Genomic DNA, 19,412 nt, shown 5'->3' with positions numbered 1-19,412 from the left:
TCCCCTGAATGACTACCACTGCTTTTATCTGTGTTTCAGTTGATGGCTCATCCTCTGCTTCTCTCCCATTAACACTTGTTTCTGTTCTGCATGCCACTTTGCTCCTTCTTTACATCAACTACTGCTGGTCAACATTTGGTTATATCCACATGTCCTACAGACCATGAAAGGTTATTTCTGGTTGGAAACTGACGAGATTAGGTCAGTTGCTCATTTTACAACACATCAACTTTATTTCCTTTGACTTCAATGCAATCTAGAATGTGTTATATTGTCAAATCCACTTAACTCTGGGTGAGTCTAGATTGAAATGATCACTTCTATCTTAATCTCATCAATGTCCTTCAATAACACAGCAAAAATTCTACTGTTCTCAATTCCTCATGGATATTACCAAACACAATGGATTACTAGTTAACCTGGTATCTTCTAAAAGCTAAAACACTCTGATGAAAAGTATAATGGAAGTTTACATGTTCATCCAGTCAACACCCATCTTTACTGCCAATCTAAAAACTTATAATTTTATTGTAGGATGTACTAACATGTCTAAATGCAATGTGCTGCCTTGGGAATGCTTCTACATCTTCTACAATGATAAAAATATCATAACGTGTTGGCTACAGTCAGGAATGCCACTATCAGAGAGTGTGATACATGCTTTATTTTTCTCTATTTCCTGCTACAATTGAAATCTGTTTTGTTTTAAGTATACATTGACCAAAGCAAGACTTGCTAAGAAATTCACATTGTGTGGATTTCTTCTTTATGGTGCTGAGCTGCAAGTCGGTATTCATTCTGCAGTGTACATTACTTTCTGTGAAAGAGAATTGGACAATACAATGTCAGTAGTAGCATTGAATATCAGATGTCTCAATAATAGCCAGAAATTCTGAACTCATTCTTTTACCTTGGTGGTAATAACACGGCTTTTAGCCCTCAGTTTGTTGACCTGTGATTCAGCAATATCTGCACGCTCCTCTGCTTCCTCCAGCTCATGCTGTGTCCTTCTGAATTTGGAAATGTGAACACTGGCCTGCTCCTCCTAGACAGATAATAATACATGACAAAGTTTATTCCAGACTCTAACTCCAACCTGACATTAAATTTGCATTATTTGTTCATGTACTTTATGGCATCAAATAGATTTGCCCTGCCATTTAAAATAATTGAAACAATCTGCAGCCTCTGACAGCAGCACGCATTCAGTTAAGTGCTGAGATCCAAAACTTTCTGACAGAGGTACCATCCTTCTCCAGAAGCTACACAAGAGTAGTACCTCACAGAGGCTCAGTATTTACGTACATATGGAATGGCACATAGTTGTCATTTGAAAATTAACCTTTCCAGAAGTGGAGTCTCATTCCTTCAGATTTTAGTTATTGCTGAAGCTTTTAAACTGAAATAATTTTAACTTTTTATTTTTGCTTCCTGTTTATTTAGCTCACTTTTAATTCCACCTTTATTTTCTTCTTTCTTTTGCTCTTCTGGGCCTGATTTTACATTGCTTTAAATATTCTAGCTTAACACTTCTTGATTTAGGTCATGCCCTGCTCATTAGCAATCCTATAATCTGATTGGTTAAGGAGTGGCAATGTTCCTTCTTTGTTTAGGCTCTCTAAGGCAACACTTCCCAAACGTGTTCCCACAGTGACCCCGTTTCAAGACTCCAATGGCATCACCGCCCTCAGTGTGAACTGTAAGAGTGGCAGGTAGGGGTTATCGAGCTATGAGAGTTGGGGGGGGGGGGGGGGGGGGTCTGTTAGAATGGGAGTGCAGTTGTCCTAACTCAGTTAGACATTACTGCCTCAGAACTGACCCCAAAACTTTAGCTCGTGACCCCACTTGGGGTCCCAACACTTACTCAGGGAAACCCCACTCAACAGCAGGTTCCAATGAAAGAAACCATAGAAAATTTAGGGGCAAATGGAAACAAAAATAGTCCATAATGCCATTTGATTAGCATTGAAGGCAAAGTGTAGTCGAATGCCTTTAACACAACAGCAACAGCAGTAGCATTTAGTGTCAAAAGGAATCAGTTTTAAATGACTTTACTATTATTAGGTAATTCTGACCCACCAGATTAAAGAATTCTATTGATCCAATTTGTACCTAAGAAATGAATTGAAAACTGATGTGTTGTAACTACAAAATTGCATAAATCTAATAATGAATAGATCTTAAGTCATAGTGAAGAAATAAAAAAAACTCTTTAAATTGACTGCAGTTTGCATTATCTATTTACTTACAGCATCTTCAACATTTCTCTTATAGGACTTGACTTTTAGTTGCAATTTGTCAACCAAATCCTGCAGTCTGCTCAGATTTTTATGATCTTCCACAGACTGGATGTGAAAAATAAAAAGAAGTTAAAGGAGGCTTGGGGGCCGCTTTGCAGAACACCTCCGCTCGGTTCGCAATAAACAACTGCACCTCCCAGTTGCGAACCATTTCAACTCCCCCTCCCATTCCTCAGACGACATGTCCATCCTGGGCCTCCTGCAGTGCCACAATAATGCCACCCGCATGTTGCAGGAACAGCAACTCATATTCCGCTTGGGAACCCTGCAGCCTAATGGTATCAAGGTGGACTTCACAAGCTTCAAAATCTCCCCCTCCCCCACTGCATCACAAAACCCGCCCAGCTTGTCCCCGCTTCCCCAACCTGTTCTTCCTCTCACCTATTCCCTCCTCCCACCTCAAGCCCCACCCCCATTTCCCACCTACCAGCCTCATCCCGCCTCCTTGACCTGTCCGTCCTCCCGGACTGACCTATCTCCTCCCTACCTCCCCACCTATACTCTCCTCTCCACCTATCTTCTCCTCTATCCATCTTCGTTCCGCCTCCCCCTCTCTTCCTATGTATTCCAGAACCCTCTCCCCATCCCCCTCTCTGATGAAGGGTCTAGGCCCGAAGCGTCAGCTTTTGTGCTCCTGAGATGCTGCTTGGCCTGCTGTGTTCATCCAGCTTCACACTTTGTTATCTAAGAAGGTACAGTGTCTTCATTTTTCGTTTCCTGTTCTTAAATAACAAGAATTAAGATCTCTGAATCCTTTACCTGGAACGTCATCTCTTTAACTCTCCTTTCATACTTCCGTGAACCTTTAATAGCCTCTGCTGCACGTTTCTGTTCAGCCTCAAGTTCATTCTCTAATTCACGTATCTATAAAAGAAATAAGTATTTCAAAATTGCAATTCTCCTAGGATCGTTCTAGTTGTATACATAATTGAATGCTGCTTCGCATTGAACTTATATGTAAACAATATCACAGTTTCTACATTGCTCAGCGATACACAATTTTAGATTTTTTACTGCAGATATCAGCCTAAGGCCAGTACTTGATAATGTACATTGCCTATTCCACAATTTAAGCCCTGTCACACTTTGTCCTTAGTACAATGACAACAGGGTTTTGGCATATGCACTTGGATGCTTATGTATGGCTCTATGTTTGGACAGCTCCATTTTAATGTTACAGGATACAATTGTTTCTTTAATAATAATTCCACAGAGAGTAAAAATTACATTTACAAACTTCATAAAGCGACCTTTAAACTACCTGGGCACATGTAATTTTGATTGTCCATGGACAATGATGGAACATAGAACATAGAACAGTACAGCACAGAACAGGCCCTTCAGCCCACGATGTTGTGCCGATCATTGATCCTCATGTATGCAGCCTCAAATTTCTGTGACCATATGCATGTCCAGCAGTCTCTTAAATGTCCCCAATGACCTTGCTTCCACAACTGCTGCTGGCAACGCATTCCATGCTCTCACAACTCTCTGTGTAAGGAACCCACCTCTGACATCCCCTCTATACTTTCCTCCAACCAGCTTAACACTATGATCTTACACCCTGCATAAAAACTAAGGAATGGGTCAGAATTGAATTTATGGCAGGTTGTTAAATTACATTCTGTATTTACAATTTTGTGGGCAAAAATGTTGGAGGTGAAGGGGGGGGATGCACCTGACAAATATGGAATTACTTGTGACTCAAATTTTCAGATACAAACTACTATATGAAGGGAAAAATGTTTTTATTTGCGATTGCAAATCACAATATTCATTGAATTGACAAAGAGACTAGAATCATTGAAGAAATAAAATGGGAGCATAAACAGTAACATCACAGTTGTATTGAAATCCTGATCTCCCGCCCCTGCCCGCACATTGCTGCACCATAGCACATGACTTCAGTGGTTCATGAATGCAGCTTATCATCACCTTCTCACGGACAAATAGGAATGGGCAATAACAGCTGGCCCAGCCAGCAATACCCACTGCCTGTGAGTGAATTTAAAAACACTCCCTCTCTAACAGCATTATGGGTCCACCCCACCACTTGGACAGCAGTGGTTCAAGGATACAGTTCATTATCACTTCCTCAACAGCACTAAGAGATAATAGACAATAGACAATAGACAGTAGGTGCTGGAGTAGGCCATTCAGCCCTTCGAGCTAGCACCACCATTCATTATGATCATGGCTGATCATCCACAATCAGTATCCTGTTCCTGCCTTATCCCCATAACTCTTGATTCCACTATCTTTAAGTGCTCTATCTAAGTCTTTCTTGGAAGTATCCAGAGACATAGCCTCCACTGCCTTCTAGGGCAGAGCATTCCATATATCCACCACTCTCTGAGTGAAGAAGTTTTTCCTCAACTCTGTTCTAAATGGCCTACCCCTTATTTTTAAACTGTGTCCTCTGGTTCTGGGCTCACCCATGAGCGGAAACATGCTTCCTGCCTCCAGAGTGTCCAATCCCTTAATAATCTTCTACGCCTCAATCAGATCCCCTCTCATCCTTCTAAACTCAAGTGTATACAAGCCCAGTCGCTCCAATCTTTCAACATATGATAGTCCCGCCATTCCGGGAATTGAGCTCGTGAACCTCCATTCTGGGAATTGACCTCGTGAACCTGGACAATAAACGATGATCCACCTGCAAATCCAAACTCCCATGGGAATGAATTTTTTTTTAAAAAAGGTTCTGAATTTGTGAAGCACTGGACTTTCTATGAATTTCAATGTAAGTAAGTAGACAGACTACATTTTCCTATTTGCTATGTGAAAGCAAAATAATTAATACAGGGTCACTACAAGCTAAGAGCATGTTTCAAGGGTGTTATTTTCTTTAACTTTTTATAGAGAGGACATATACCCAAACTAAAGCTAGCCTACCCATCAGAATGAAATTCTGCTCTTCAGCAGTAAAATTTGACAATCATGTCAAATCTAATTTCTGAGATCATTAAAGGCAAATATTAAAGAGCTCATACCATTGGCCAATTCCTACTGTATACACACCATCAGCAACTTAATTTGTGTCCTCTTTCAAATGTACCCAGAAGTAATTGTTTCTTTGTAAGTTTTCTTTCCATATTTTTTTACTGTAATAAGGACACTTTTAATATCAAAAGTTAACAAACTTTGGACATTTTATAAAATTCTATGAGTTACTTGCCCTTACATATTCACTTGTAGGAAATCAACAATTATTTATGCTGTGTTTGTTACAAATGTCCTCTGAGAAAGCCTCAACTTAAAAAATGTTTACACAGCTCACCCTAGTCTCTAGTTTTTGTATCTGTTTCTTTCCACCTTTTAATGCCAACTGCTCAGCCTCATTCAGACGGAATTGCAGATCCTTGACAGTTTGATCGAGGTTCTTTTTCATTCGCTCAAGATGAGCACTTGTATCTTGTTCCTTCTTCAACTCCTCAGCCATCATTGCAGCCTGATTTAAAGAACAAATGAAGTGGAGCTTCTGAAATCACGTCAAAAAGCTATTAAATAGGACAGAAAGTGCCCACTTCATTGGCACCAATTCCAAAAACATTCAGTCATTCTAACACTGCTGCTGTAAGATGCGCTACAGAAATTCACTAAGGCTTCTTAGGCAGCACCTTCCAAACCCACTACTTTCTGAAAGGATAATAGCAGCAGATACTTGGGAACATTACCATTTGCACACTCCCCTTTAAGCCACTGCCACCCTGACTTGGAAATATATTGTTGTTGTGAGGCTAAATCCTGTAAGTCCGTCCTTAATGACACTGTGGATCTACCTACACCAAACAGACAGCAGTAGTTTCCAAAGGCAGCTCATCAACACCTTCTCAAGGACAACTAGGGATGGGCAATAAATACTGCGCAGCCAGTCATATCCATATTCCTTGAATTATTAAAACAAAACAAGAGTAGGCCATTCTTCTTCCATCATTTTAGGTCAAATTCTTAAATCCTGCCAGCTGCATAATCCACATACACCTACCAAATAAAAATACTATCAGTCTCAATATTGGCATTTTCTATTGACTGTTGCCCAGCCTCAAAATTTTTTTAAGGTATAGAACTCTAGATTTCCACTACCCTTAGTGTGAATTCCTAAAATCAGGAATTCCTGATATCATTCTGAAATAGCCATTTCCAATTTTATCTTTATACCCCCTTATACTAGACTCCTACACCAGCATAAATTGTTTCTGTCTGCCCTGTCAATTTCTTCAATCATTTTAAATCCTTCATAAAACATAGGAGTAGAAGTGGGCCATTTAGGCCATTCAGCCTCCTCCACCATTTAATGAAATCATAGATAATCTAATAATCCTCAACTCCACTTGCCTGCCCTTTCCCCATAACCCATGATTCCCTTGCTGATTAAAAATCGGTCTGTTTCAGCCTTGAATATTCTTAATGGTACAGTGCTGGCCACCCTGTGCATTAAAAAAATTCTGCAGAATCACATTCTCTGAGAGAAGAAATTTCTCCTCATTCCTGCTTTAAATATGTCACCTCTTATTCTGAAATTATGTCCTCTGTTCTTAGACTCTCCCACATCTACCCTGTCAAGTCCTCCAAAAATCTTGTATGTTTCAGTAGGGTCGTCTCTCTTTCTTCTGAAATGCAATGAGTACAGGTCCAACCTCCTCAACCTCTTTCTAAGACAGTTCCTCCAGTCATGGTACCTGATCAGTGAACCTTCTCTGAACTGCTTCCAATGCCAGTATATCTTCATTTTTGATAAAAGGTCCATAACTGTTCACAGTATTCCAGCTGTGATCTGACTAGTGTTGTGTATACAAGGGGTTCTCCCATGACGTATATTCTGGCTGTAATGAATTGGCCATAATGCGGTTGATGAATAGAGGGACGACATTTGTAAAACAGAAACTTGTTGTTGGCTATAATGCAATTCCATCAAGTATGGATTGTATGTCATAAGTCTCAAATACAATATCACGCAGAAAACAACTGCCTTACTAGGAAAATTTCTGAAGTCTTAGTTTGAAGAGTTTAAGCTGAATACATTAAATGTATCAGCATTATTTAAAGATGCAATCCATTTAAATACAATTATGGACTGCAATGCTAAATTGATGGTATAAGTGAAAAATGAAGTACTATTTAAAATATGAATGCTGTTAAAACATGCATCTTTGTTCTTAGTATTTTTCCCTGGATTTTGTTACATATTTAACATGTTAGGATTTTTGAACTTGCTCATATAAATCATTTATGCCAAAAGTCGTTTGAATTTACAACCTGCTTATTTTCAGCACGAATTTGGATACAATGTTACTCAGGTTTACAATGCATTTTACTCCTACAATTAACTTCAATGCCAATGGGCTACACAGTAAAGAAATGGTCAGATTCCTCCGCTTCACTTATCCGAAAATCTATCCAGAAGCCTGTGCCCATGGAATGTCAGGTCAGGTCACCATTTAAATGGAAGAGGGAATTATACTAAAAATTGCTGACTTGTCAATTTCAGGGCAGTTTCATGAAGGGTTGCTGGTTGTGAGCTCTTTCGAACATAACTTTGCACAGCTCACTTCTTTTGAATAATACTCACACAATCATACAGTACTGACCATTGCTGGGATTTCCAGTGGCAGAGCTCTATTTAAAAGCCCAGCTGTCACTTCATTGCAAATATAAGGTCAGATTCGTAAATGTATTGCCTCTTTGCAGCATCACATGTCTGATAAACTGTCATTATAACTGCAGCTATAAGAATGAAACTACACAGGTGAGGAAGAATTTTGGAAAATATAATTGTTATGTGTCCTTTGTGCCCCTAATCCTGCTTTCCCATAGGCCCCATTATTTATCTAGTGTGATTTGCTATAATGCGTTGTTACACTGGAACACAACTATTGCGTTATAGCAGAACCCCTGTAATTGTAGCAAAACCTCCCTGCATTTATATTCGAGATAATGGGAACTGCAGATGCTGGAGAATTCCAAGATAATAAAATGTGAGGCTGGATGAACACAGCAGGCCAAGCAGCATCTCAGGAGCATAATGCTCCTGAGATGCTGCTTGGCCTGCTGTGTTCATCCAGCCTCACATTTTATTATCTCTGCTTTTATATTCCATTTCTTTTGACGTAAAGGCCACATTCCATTTCATAGATTAAGGTAAATCTGTGAGTTATTTTAGTTATTAAAATTTGCTCATCTTACATCAGCGATAGCCTTCCTGGCCTTCTCTTCAGCATTTCGTGATTCTTGAACAACATCTTCCATCTCAGATTGAAGCTGCGAAATATCAGTCTCAAGCTTCTTTTTGGTGTTGATAAAGCTAATGTTCTAAAAAAAATAAGAAAGATGACGTTTTGGTATTATGAATGGAATAAGGTGTCTCTATATAGGCATTTAAGAATGAGTAGTGTTTTGAGCTACCTGTGTATGAAGCAGCTGAACACGTTCACTGATGTCAAAGACTTCTTGTTCAGCAATTTTGCGAGCTCTGTCTGACTGCTCTAGAGCCAATGTAACCTCTTCAAGTTCGGCTTGTAGAAGATTGCTTTTCCGCTCTGCTGAGCTTAGCTGCTCCTTCAAGTCCCCTTGAACTCTCAAAGCTTCATCCAAATGCAGTTGTGTTTCCTGAATCGTAAAGTATTCAATGTAGGAGAGAATGCATTTGGCAATTTGACAATGTAAATGCAAGACATTGACCAACTTCACTTACCTTGAGCACTCCTTGTATGTTCCGGAGATGTTTCTGTGCTTCTGCAGCCTCTCGGTTTGCGTGACCCAACTGAATCTCCATTTCATTGAGATCTCCTTCCATTTTCTTTTTGAGCCTCAAGGCATCATTCCTGCTTCTGATTTCAGCATCCAGAGTATTCTGCAGTGCCTCGATGGTTCTTTGGTGATTTCTCTTTAGTTGTTCAATTTCTTCATCTTTCTCAGCAATCTTTCTGTCAACCTCTGACTTGATTTGTGTTAATTCAAGCTGAATTCGAAGCAACCTCTCTTCTGAATGTTCAAGTGATGCCTTTTTGGTAAGTGATTAACATACAAGGAATATTGTTCAAAGTGGATCCAACATCAACTTAATGATTAGATTATTAAAGTATAATAATTAGGCATTCTTTTGCAACTGTAGCTGTCATTTACTACCAGATAAATTACTGCATTAGACGTATTAAAAAAAGTTTACCTCTGCTTCCTCTAATGCACTTTGAAGTTCAGTCTTCTCTTGTTCAGCCAGCTTTTTTGCTTTATCCAGTTCATGAATTGTCTTCCCACATTCACCAACTTGTTCAGTGAGGTCAGAAATCTCCTCTGCACAAGAGGTTTTGAACATCAGAATCAGTCAGCAGTCCTAAAAAAAACCCACTTGAAATATTCCTGACTTGAATAGTTTGGAGACTTACGTTGCAGATTCTTGTTCTCCCTCTTCAGAGTTTCAAGATGATCCAAAGATTCTTCGTAAGCATTCTTCATCTTAAACAGCTCAGTGCTAAGAGACCGAGACTCTTTCTGCACTGCCTCCAGCTCAGCCTGGCATTCCTCATACTTTTGTTTCCATTCTGCCAGGATCTATAATGAAAAGGGCAAACAGGTTTTTATTTCTTTGGGCACTGCTCCAAGACTATTCAATTTGCCATTTGGCCCAGTGAAAGCTCTTTGTTTAAATGTCTATGCACCTTGTCAAAGTTTCTCTGCTTTTTATCAAGAGCAGCTGCAGCAGCATTAGCCCGCTCCACATCAATCATTAGATCTTCCACTTCTCCTTGCAAGCGCAGTTTTGTCTTTTCCAAAGAAGCACATTTGGCATTGGCTGCCTCAGCATGCTCCTCTGCATCCTGCAGTCGTTGGGCTAGTTTCTTCCTAAAATAAAAAGTCAAATTAGTATGCAGCTCAAAAGTAAAATAATCGATCCAAGAAGAATTAACATAAGAAGTAGGAGCAGGAGTAGGCAAGTGAACACCTCGAACCATCCACTATGATTATGGTTGATCTCATTTCAGCCTCAACTCCACCTTCCTGTCACTTCCTATAACCCTTTAACCCCTTACTCATTAAAAATCTGTCCATCTCCTACTTAGGTTTATTCAGTGTCCCAGCATTCACCAATCTCCGGGGTGGTGAATTCCACAAATTCATGACCCTTCAATAGAAATAATTGCTCCTTATCTCTGTTTGAAATCCACCACCCCATAGCCTAAACCTATTAGCTCTCACTCTGGATTTTCTCACAAAGGGAAACAGCTACTATAGGCCAATACTTAGTCAGTCCCCTTTAGCATCTTGTAGACCTCATTTGGTTCTCTTCTTATCTTTCTAAACTCTAGTGAGTATAGGTCTAAACTGCTCCATCATTCTTCGTAAGTTAAGCCTTTCATCTCTGGAATTAATCAAGTGAACCTTCTCTGGATTCCTTACTTAATACATGCTCAAATGTTTGGAAAATGAGGAAAACATGTACACCATAACCAACCTCATCCCGCCTCCTTGACCTGTCCATCCTCCCTGGACTGACCTATCCCCTCCCCACCTCCCCACCTATATTCTCCTCTCCACCTATCTTCTCCTCTACCAATCTTCAGTCCACCTCCCTGTCGCTCTCTATTTATTTCAGAAACCTCTCCACATCCCCCTCTCTGATGAAGGATCTAGGCCCAAAATGTCAGCTTTTGTGCTCCTGAGATGCTGCTTGGCCTGCTGTTGTCATACAGCTTCACACTTTATTATCTTGGATTCTCCAGCATCTGCAGTTCCCGTTATCTCTGATCACATATAATGAACCTACTTGGCCTCTTCCAGTTCCTCTGTGCGCTGGATTGCATCGGTTTCATACTTTGTCCTCCACTGAGCAACTTCACTGTTGGCCTTGGACATGCCACGCTGAAGCTCAGCCTTTGCCTCCTGTTCCTCTTCATATTGTTCACGGAGCAAATCACAGTCATGGCGGGAAGATTGCAGAGCATGTGCCAAGGCATTCTTAGCCTTTTCATACATAGCACAGAAAAAAAAAGAATTCAGAAAAGTCACCAAATCTTATACCTAAGAAAACCAATAACAAATTATTAATATGACAGAGCTTTACAAGCCAAAACATGTCATAAAATGATTGCAATATTTCATTGATATGTTATTTTACGAATGAACAGTATCTACTTGTAATATTTCGCCTCCATGGGCACTCTCTGTCAAATTGACTGTAGTACCAGGTTGCCAGCAAATTGGAATGTGACTCTTAAGTAACATGATTGTCTGCCATTGGTCTTGTAAACTATAAAATCATTTGTAAAAACAATAACCACATCAGATCTGAGAACAGGTTCAGTGATCGGGATTCAGGAATACTCAATTGTCCATAGGCTCTGATACAGGCAGCTATGCAAACGTTTGACTAATTGTTAAGTTAAATGATTGTGCATTCTTAAGTCAAGATACAGTCTCAGGAATTTCACCTGAGTTACAGGTAGCCTGTACTTTTTAAAAAACCTATCTCTTAAGGTTTAGGCCTTCAAGTTATTTGACAACTGATTCTGACCTGGGAAAGACAGAGGAATGGTGCAACATGGTAGAGAGAGAGCAGGAAAAATTCTGCACTGGAGACTTTAGTTAGGCAAATGATGAAAAGGAGAGATGTCGAACAGCTAAAAAGGGCCTGGGCAGGCTGACGAATTTTGTGAAGGCAATGTGATCAAATAGATGTGGTAATCCAAGCCAGGGGTCTTAGCTCAAGGGCCTGGATGCAGTGCCACATGGCGTTCAATGGCCTCACATGAATGGTTATGGTCAATGAATGTACCCTCAAATGCCACATCCCACTTCAGCAACAATGGTTTCATGCACTACTCAACACACCCTAGTTCCCTCAGTCATTTGCCAATAATTTCTATCATTTATGACTGATACTTCATATTTATAGCTTCAGCTCACCCTCAATCAATTAGCTGAATTCGAAGTAAAATTTTTTCTGAATGTTCAAGTGATGACTTTTTGATAAGTGGTATATACAAAGAATATTGATCAATGTGGATCTAACATCAATTTAATGATTAGACTATTAAATTATTATAATTAAGTAATTTTCTGGTTCACACACTTAGCACTGATGCAAGCCTCACACCTAGAGTTTATAGTGTTTAATCATGATATTCTAATTATCAAGAAAATGTCACACCACACACATTGCATTTCACTCTTTCGCAAAGGCCAAGGTATTGATTAACTGGAGGTGACAGGCTGGATGACATGTCCTTATCCACGTTCATAGCTGAAGGTTTAGCTAGAGGTAGGGTTGATATCATTGAAAACAGTGGCAGCTTCATATCTAAGCTTCCTTTTCACATCCGCTTTCTCTCATCACACAAACTCTTCTAATTTACAAGAAACAGATGACATAGGTCTGTAACTTGTGATTTCTTCCCTCCCACCAACATAACCCTACCTGTGTACCTTCTTCCTTCCAGAAACACATAAACTTCAAACCTGCTCAGGCATTGGTGGAAAATCAAGGAATGTAACAACCACAAAGTAGTTGGAAAAGCTCAGCAGGTCTGGCAGCATCTGTGAAGGGAAAAGCAGAACTGTTCTGAGGAAGGGTCACCGGATCTGAAACATTAACTGTGTTTCTTCCTTCACAGATGTTGCCAGGCCTGCTGAGCTTTTCCAGCACTTTGTTTTTGTTCCTGATTTACAGCGGTCATAGTTCTTTCAGTTTTTATGTGAGAAATGTAGAAAGGCAGAACATTTTAAATCTTTTTTTCTTTTGCTTTGGCATGCAGAAGCATTATTACAAACAACTGATCAAACAGAATTTTAACACTTAAGAGAAGAGAGATTCAGGCACAGTAGATAAAAAAAATTCCCCTAAAGGTGGCATCAGTTCATTATCTCTATTCATACTTCCAGTCATAACAGCAGCTTTGCAGGTGACTAGGGAACACCCATGAAGCAATCAGATAAATTCAATATTCAAAGAGACAATTATTCCAGAATTTGATCCAGTATTCTGGCTTTAAAAAAAGCCACACACAGGTTTCCCAGGCAATGGAGAATGTACCAGGGCCAAGAGTTTCTTTAGTGAAACCAACAGGCTAGGAAGCCTTTGAGCAGTGATACTGACCAGCTGCATAACCACCTAGGTTACAGGTTCCTGTTCATTGCTTCTCTTCTGAGAAGTAATTGACAAGTAACTCCCATCTTCCTGGAAATACATCACTGTTCCTTCAATGCTACTGGGCCACTCTCACTAATGGTACTGCAGGTCTACCCACACCAAATGAATTTTGGAGAGTCAAGAAGGCAGCTCACCACCGTCTTCTTAAGGGCAGCTGGGATGGGCAATTAATGTTGGCCTAGTCAGCAGTGCTCACATTATATCATTGAATAAAACAAAGGAAAAACCACACTTACCATGGGTTTCACATACCTCGGACTGCACTTCCCTGCCGTCATGTCTTCACAGTAGTAAATGCTGTAACCTATATAGATCTAGTTTAGACCCCTGACAAGGACACCAACAGGCATCAGGAGCAGGAACAGCACCAACAGGAGCTGCCTTCTGCTCAATCACATCCTGCTCCAGAGGAATGTAAATGAGGGACACTGATAGCTGGTTCCAAAGAGATGAGATGCCAACACAGGCATAGGATCAAGTCTCTGAGCATTTCAAAGCACCGTTCCCTTAGATTGTTCAGGGTGCCACTGATGTGTGGAAGTTCCTGCACCAGGGCTTCCATTCCAGCACAATGGGCACATATTAACAATGATTATCAAGACCTTTGTCGGTGGAGGTCTCACACTGTTTCCACCTCTCTGTTTGGTTCTGTGACACTCCCTGGAGTTCCAAGATATCATTTCCTACATGGAAAGAAAGAGGGAAGATGTGGCACAATGGCTCAGTGGTTAGGACTGCTGTCCCGCAGTGCGAGGGATGCAGGTTTTCAATCCTAGCTTTGAACGACTGTCTGTGTGGAGTTTGCACATTCTCCCTGTGTCTGCATGGTTTTCCTCCCACAGTCCAGAGATGTGCAGGTTAGGTGGATTAGTCATGGGAAATGCAGGATTGCAAAGATTGGATGAAGGGTTGGTGTGCGCTGAATGACCTGCTTCCACACGGTGGGGTTTCTATGATTCTATCAACATATTATTTGATGTTTGCATCTAATACAACATGGTTGAGATTCTGAATTTGGTTTGGAGTGTTTATTTTGTGATGGCTTTTATTCTTGCATTGTGTCCAAGTGAAGCAAGGTTAGGTTTGGAACAAGTCCACAGTTCCATCAGAAGAATATAGGATTTTGTCACAGCATTCTTTAAGGAATGGACATATAGTTCCAGGTTAGGATGATGTGTGGTTTGGAGGCAAATTTGCAGGCGATGGTGTTCCCAAATATCTGCTGCCCTCGATCTTCTGGTTGGTAGTGGTTGTGGGCTTGGAAGAAGGAACCTTGGCGAGTTGTTGTGGCGCATTTAATAGATGTTACACATGATTGTCTATGTGTATTTGTGTTGGAAATGAATGTCTGTGGATGTGGTACCACTCCAGCAGGCTACTTTATCTTTGATAGGGTTAAGCTTCTTGACTATTGTTAAGAGTTACATTCATCCAGAAAGTGAACAGTATTTATCACACAGATAATAAAACGTGAGGCTGGATGAACACAGCAGGCCAAGCAGCATCTCAGGAGCACAAAAGCTGACGTTTCGGGCCTAGACCCTCTTTTTGTGCTCCTGAGATGCTGCTTGTCCTGCTGTGTTCATCCAGCCTCACGTTTTATTATCTTGGAATTCTCCAGCATCTGCAGTTCCCATTATCTCCGATAGTATTTATCACACACTTGTATTGTACATTAATGACAAGGCTCAAGGAGTCAAGAAACATCTTACCTGTTGTAGGATTCCCAGCCTCTGACCTACTTAAGTAGCTGTCATATTTATATGACTGATTCAGTTCAGTTTCTGGTGATTGATAAACACTAGGATATTGATAGAGGGGGTGATTCAGTAATAGTAATGCCATTGAATGGTAAGCGCTGAATCTTTAGATGCCCTCTTTTTGTAGATTTCCATTGCCTGGGACTCATGTGACTTGATATTTTTTCTTGGGCACTTATCATCCCAAGCCTGAATGTAATTCAGATCTTTCTGCATATGAACATGTTTCAGCATCCAAGGACCTAAAAGTGCTGCTGACCATTGCAAACATCTCAGGTTCCAACAGGAAGGAGTCAGACACAAAAAATTAATGGCCATGGCTATCTTTGCAGCCCAAGATAAGCCACCTTCTCCCATTCTGAGGCTGTAGATTTGGCTGCAGCAGGTAGGACAATTCAGTGAGGATATCCTCGGTGAGAGTGATACACTGTTTCTTGATTAGGTTGTGTTAAAAGAGTTGCTTTTTGATCGAATCTTGCTTCCTTCTGAGAGCTATTCTCTCCCTCCTGCTTCTCCTCTGTATCCCTGAGACTTATACACTATGTCACCTCTTGATTCATCCTGTTGTGACATTGTACAAGGGGGTTGAATACAACTGCAACAAGGACTGGGAAAAGTGCTTTATGCGGGATCCTCAAGTACAGCGTGTGCCTCACCAATTTCAGTAGGCATTGGCAACTTTAAATGTTTTTGGAAACCACAAAATGCTTCAACAATCAAAGCAAGAAGCAGTAGATCTCCATCAGCAACTAATCCTAGGGGCCTGGGTTCATTTCCAGCCTCAGCCGACTGTCTGTGTCACGTTTGTACATTCTCCCTGTGTCTGCATGGGTTCCCTTTGGGTGCTCCGGTTTCTTCCCACAGTCTAAAGATGTGCAGCTTAGATGGATTGGTCATGCTAAATTGCCCATTGTGCCCGAGGATGTGCAGGCTAGGCAGATTAGCCATGGGAAAGGCAGGGTTACAGGAATAGGGTAGTGGGGGTAGGCCTGGGGAAGATACAGTTCAGAGGGTCGATGTGGACTCGATGGGCTGAATGGCCTGCTTCCACATAACAGGGGTTCTAAGATTATATGAACATGTAAGTATTCAGTGATCTTTCTAAATGTAAGTGATGTGGGTTATTTCCGGCTACTCAACACAATTTCATTACTCACAGTTTTGAGAGATAATCATAGCTGGAGCATGAGATCCATGACAGCAGTTGGCCCAAAATCTTCATTACACACCAAATGGTATTAACATTTGTGTACTTCTCATGGAATGGCTTCTCATTGCAACATGAATTAACAATCATACCAAAATAACATCGGAGTTAGTTAGCAACAGAAGTGTGTGCTTGCTCAATTAATGCAATCTTTGTAGCAAAAAAGGTCTTCTGTGGCATCAAAAAAATGAATGCACATGATTCTTGTAATGTTATTGGATTGACAGTCCACGTTCTTCAGGAATCTATATCTTTCTCTATAAAACTTGCTGGAGAAATTATGACTAGGAATACATTTAAAGTGTATAATATTACCTTAGTTTCTTCTTCAAGTTGCCTCTTCAGTTCTTCAACTTGATGTATAAATCCCTGCTTATTCCTGGTAAGTTGGGATATCGTATTCTCCTTTTCTTCCAGTTGTCTAGATATTTCACCTTCAGGAAAATTTAAGAAATTCTACATATTTTGGTTTCAAGAGTATATTTTGATTAGTTGTCGGTCAGCATGCCAATCTATGAAGCGTTCACATGGGTAGTATTGCTTTAAAGACTGGTTCGAAAAATAGCTATATAATACTCTTTTTGCTTATTAACACAGTTAACACTACAACACTCACCATTTTCTGTGCTTAACCGTGATGTTTGAGCCATCATATCATTAATGGAACGTGAATATTCATTATTTCTTGCCTTCAGCTCATTTACCTGATCTTCCTGGGTTCGACACGTTTTTTCAAGGTTGGCCTTTGAGAAAGAAAAATAAATTCCTTAAAGATCATTATCTTCTGAAGTAGACTTGGAACGAACTGAGGTAAAAAAAACGTCACTGCAAGTTCAAGTGGTACCAAACTCATCATTTTTTATGGGCCTTTGACCAAATGTCATCTAATGTCATTCAGAATGGGTTCTGCCCATGACATAGTAAAATGGTCATCAAGGCCTGGAGCTGAGTTTGTGATGTTTAACTGCCAAAGTTAGTAGCTGGGCAGTATAACAGCTTCCTATTATGCCCAGGAATAGAGATGGGGCTTGCAAAATGGGTTCGGCCAGCATGCAAGAGCATGGACGTTTCAGTGGTACCAGGACAGGTAAGGCTGCCCTCCCACCCACCCCCAAGTAGGACAAGTAGCTGATTATGTTCAATAAAAGCCTTATTGAGTTGCGTTGAATTGCAGTGATGCTGCGGGCCAGTTATTTTGCCTGGAGGTGGACACCCTAGAGAACAACAGACAGGCCTGAAAACTTTTCTTGCTGCTTGGGTACAAGAGCAGTCACAATGAACCAGCAGGGGGCTGCCTAGCAAAAAGAATTAATTTTTTTTATTGAATTGAAGTTGAGCTCATATTGAAGTCCATTCCCTGCTCCTTAGCTACCAACACAGCTTTTTGCCTCAGCAACAGGGAAATTTGTGTGGGAACAATGACAAAAACCACTAACACAGCCTGCTGCTGCTCTCAAATGGAAGGCCTGTGATAGGCCTGGTGAACTGGAGAGCCAACAAAGCTGCCAGGGAACCTGACTGTGCCAATGAATGGGGGCACCTTTGTGAGAATCTCCATTAGCATCCAGGGAGAATTTGGGTGAGGCTGGAGGACCAGGTTGGGGTTCAGGAGCCAGAAGCAGTCCAGACATCTGTTTCTATCCTGGAGAGAAAAAACTGCCACTTTGTGTGGAAGTCATCTACTTCAATATATCTTGAAGTCCAGCTGAATGTAAAGAAAAAAAGCTGATGGGGTTTATTATGTTCCTGTAAATATCCAGCAGAAACAAGAGCCAGTTTGAAAGAAAAGCTTTAAATGATTAGCCTTCTTTGTCTATTTAATAGAACGTTGGCATACTTTGAATCTTTAACAGTCAGTAGCAAATGGCAAGGTTCTGAAGACATGACATTGCATGAATATATCAGATCATATTTCCCAGATAAGAAAGCAATACTCATTGACTTGGACTTACTTTTGACTTCACCACAGATTCTATGTTGCTAGCCAGGTCATCAATTTCCATCTTCAGCTCACTCTTTTCCTTCTCCAGCTTCTGTTTCACACGTTGCAGGTTGTCGATTTGTTCCCCAAGTTCAGCCACACTATCAGCCTGCTTCTTACGAAGAGCAGCAGCTGTGGCTTCATGCTGGAGGTTTGCTTCTTGCAGCTCACGGCGCAGTTTCTGAAACTCCGCTTCACGTTTCTTGTTCATTTCAATCTGTGCTGCTGATGCGCCACCGGCCTCTTCCAGTCTGTCACTGATTTCCTCGAGCTCACGGGCATAGTCGGAACTCTGCTTTTCAATTTTAGCACGAGCTACACGCTCAGCGTCAATCTCCTCTTCGAGCTCTTCAACACGAGCCTAGAAATATGAACAATGTAACTAGTATTCTGAGGGTTAAACTGAGAGGAAGCAATGGCCTAGTGGTATTATTACTAGACTATTAATCCAGGAGCTGAGCTAATGCTCTGGAGAGCTGGGTTCAAATCCTGCCATAGCAGATAGTGGAATTTGAGTTTGATAATGAATCTGGAATTAAGTGTCAAATCCAACCATTGTTAATTGTCAGGAAAAACCCATCTGGTTCATGAATGTCCTTCGGAGAAGGAATCTGCTTACATGTAACTCCAGACCCAATAGCAATGTGTTGCTTCTTAACTGCCCTCTGGTCAATTAGAGATAAACATAAATGGTGAGCTAGGCAGGGATATGCACATCCCATGAGTGAGTGCAAAAAATCCAGTGAAATGTATTGCTTCCAAAGAACCCCTACAGTTTACCTGAAGTTCTTTTATTTTCTTTTGCAGCTGCATGCTTAGGTTTTGTTCATCTTCGATTTTGCTTTGAAGTTGGCTGATTTCAAATTCTTTCCTGTTCAAGAACACTCAGATTAAGAATGAGGTGTGTGGAGAAACAGGGCATTAATTTCAAAACTACTCCACCAAAAATCTATTCATATTTGCAAAATACAGCCAAAATTCATTAATCCTGTATCAATTTGTATGTGCAAGTTCTTGA

General features: G+C 40.7%; 1 protein-coding gene across 7 annotated transcripts in view; it reads right to left on the bottom strand.

Moving 5' to 3' along the window:
• LOC125463526 (myosin-2-like) overlaps positions 1-19,412 on the bottom strand; it is a 47,074-nt gene that overhangs the window by 8,882 nt on the left and 18,780 nt on the right. For 5 of the 7 annotated variants that reach the window (XM_048554853.2, XM_059653810.1, XM_048554850.2 and 2 more), the window contains 15 exons: positions 19,175-19,265; positions 18,366-18,755; positions 17,030-17,156; positions 16,729-16,847; positions 11,065-11,261; positions 9,959-10,142; positions 9,686-9,851; positions 9,469-9,593; positions 8,995-9,303; positions 8,706-8,909; positions 8,487-8,612; positions 5,581-5,751; positions 3,060-3,164; positions 2,250-2,345; positions 899-1,045 (listed from right to left, as the gene is read on the bottom strand). In XM_048554853.2, the coding sequence (XP_048410810.2) occupies positions 899-1,045; positions 2,250-2,345; positions 3,060-3,164; positions 5,581-5,751; positions 8,487-8,612; positions 8,706-8,909; positions 8,995-9,303; positions 9,469-9,593; positions 9,686-9,851; positions 9,959-10,142; positions 11,065-11,261; positions 16,729-16,847; positions 17,030-17,156; positions 18,366-18,755; positions 19,175-19,265 (2,557 nt within the window). Of the gene's footprint in view, positions 1-718; positions 818-898; positions 1,046-2,249; positions 2,346-3,059; positions 3,165-5,580; positions 5,752-8,486; positions 8,613-8,705; positions 8,910-8,994; positions 9,304-9,468; positions 9,594-9,685; positions 9,852-9,958; positions 10,143-11,064; positions 11,262-16,728; positions 16,848-17,029; positions 17,157-18,365; positions 18,756-19,174; positions 19,266-19,412 lie in introns of those variants that run through there. The other 2 variants (XM_048554854.2, XM_059653811.1) reach the window with 2 other exon arrangements.

This window comes from Stegostoma tigrinum, chromosome 22, assembly GCF_030684315.1.
Source record: "Stegostoma tigrinum isolate sSteTig4 chromosome 22, sSteTig4.hap1, whole genome shotgun sequence".
Classification (NCBI taxonomy): Eukaryota; Metazoa; Chordata; class Chondrichthyes; order Orectolobiformes; family Stegostomatidae; genus Stegostoma; species Stegostoma tigrinum.
Note: the sequence above shows the minus strand (reverse complement) of the source record. Positions and strands in the feature narration are given on the sequence as shown.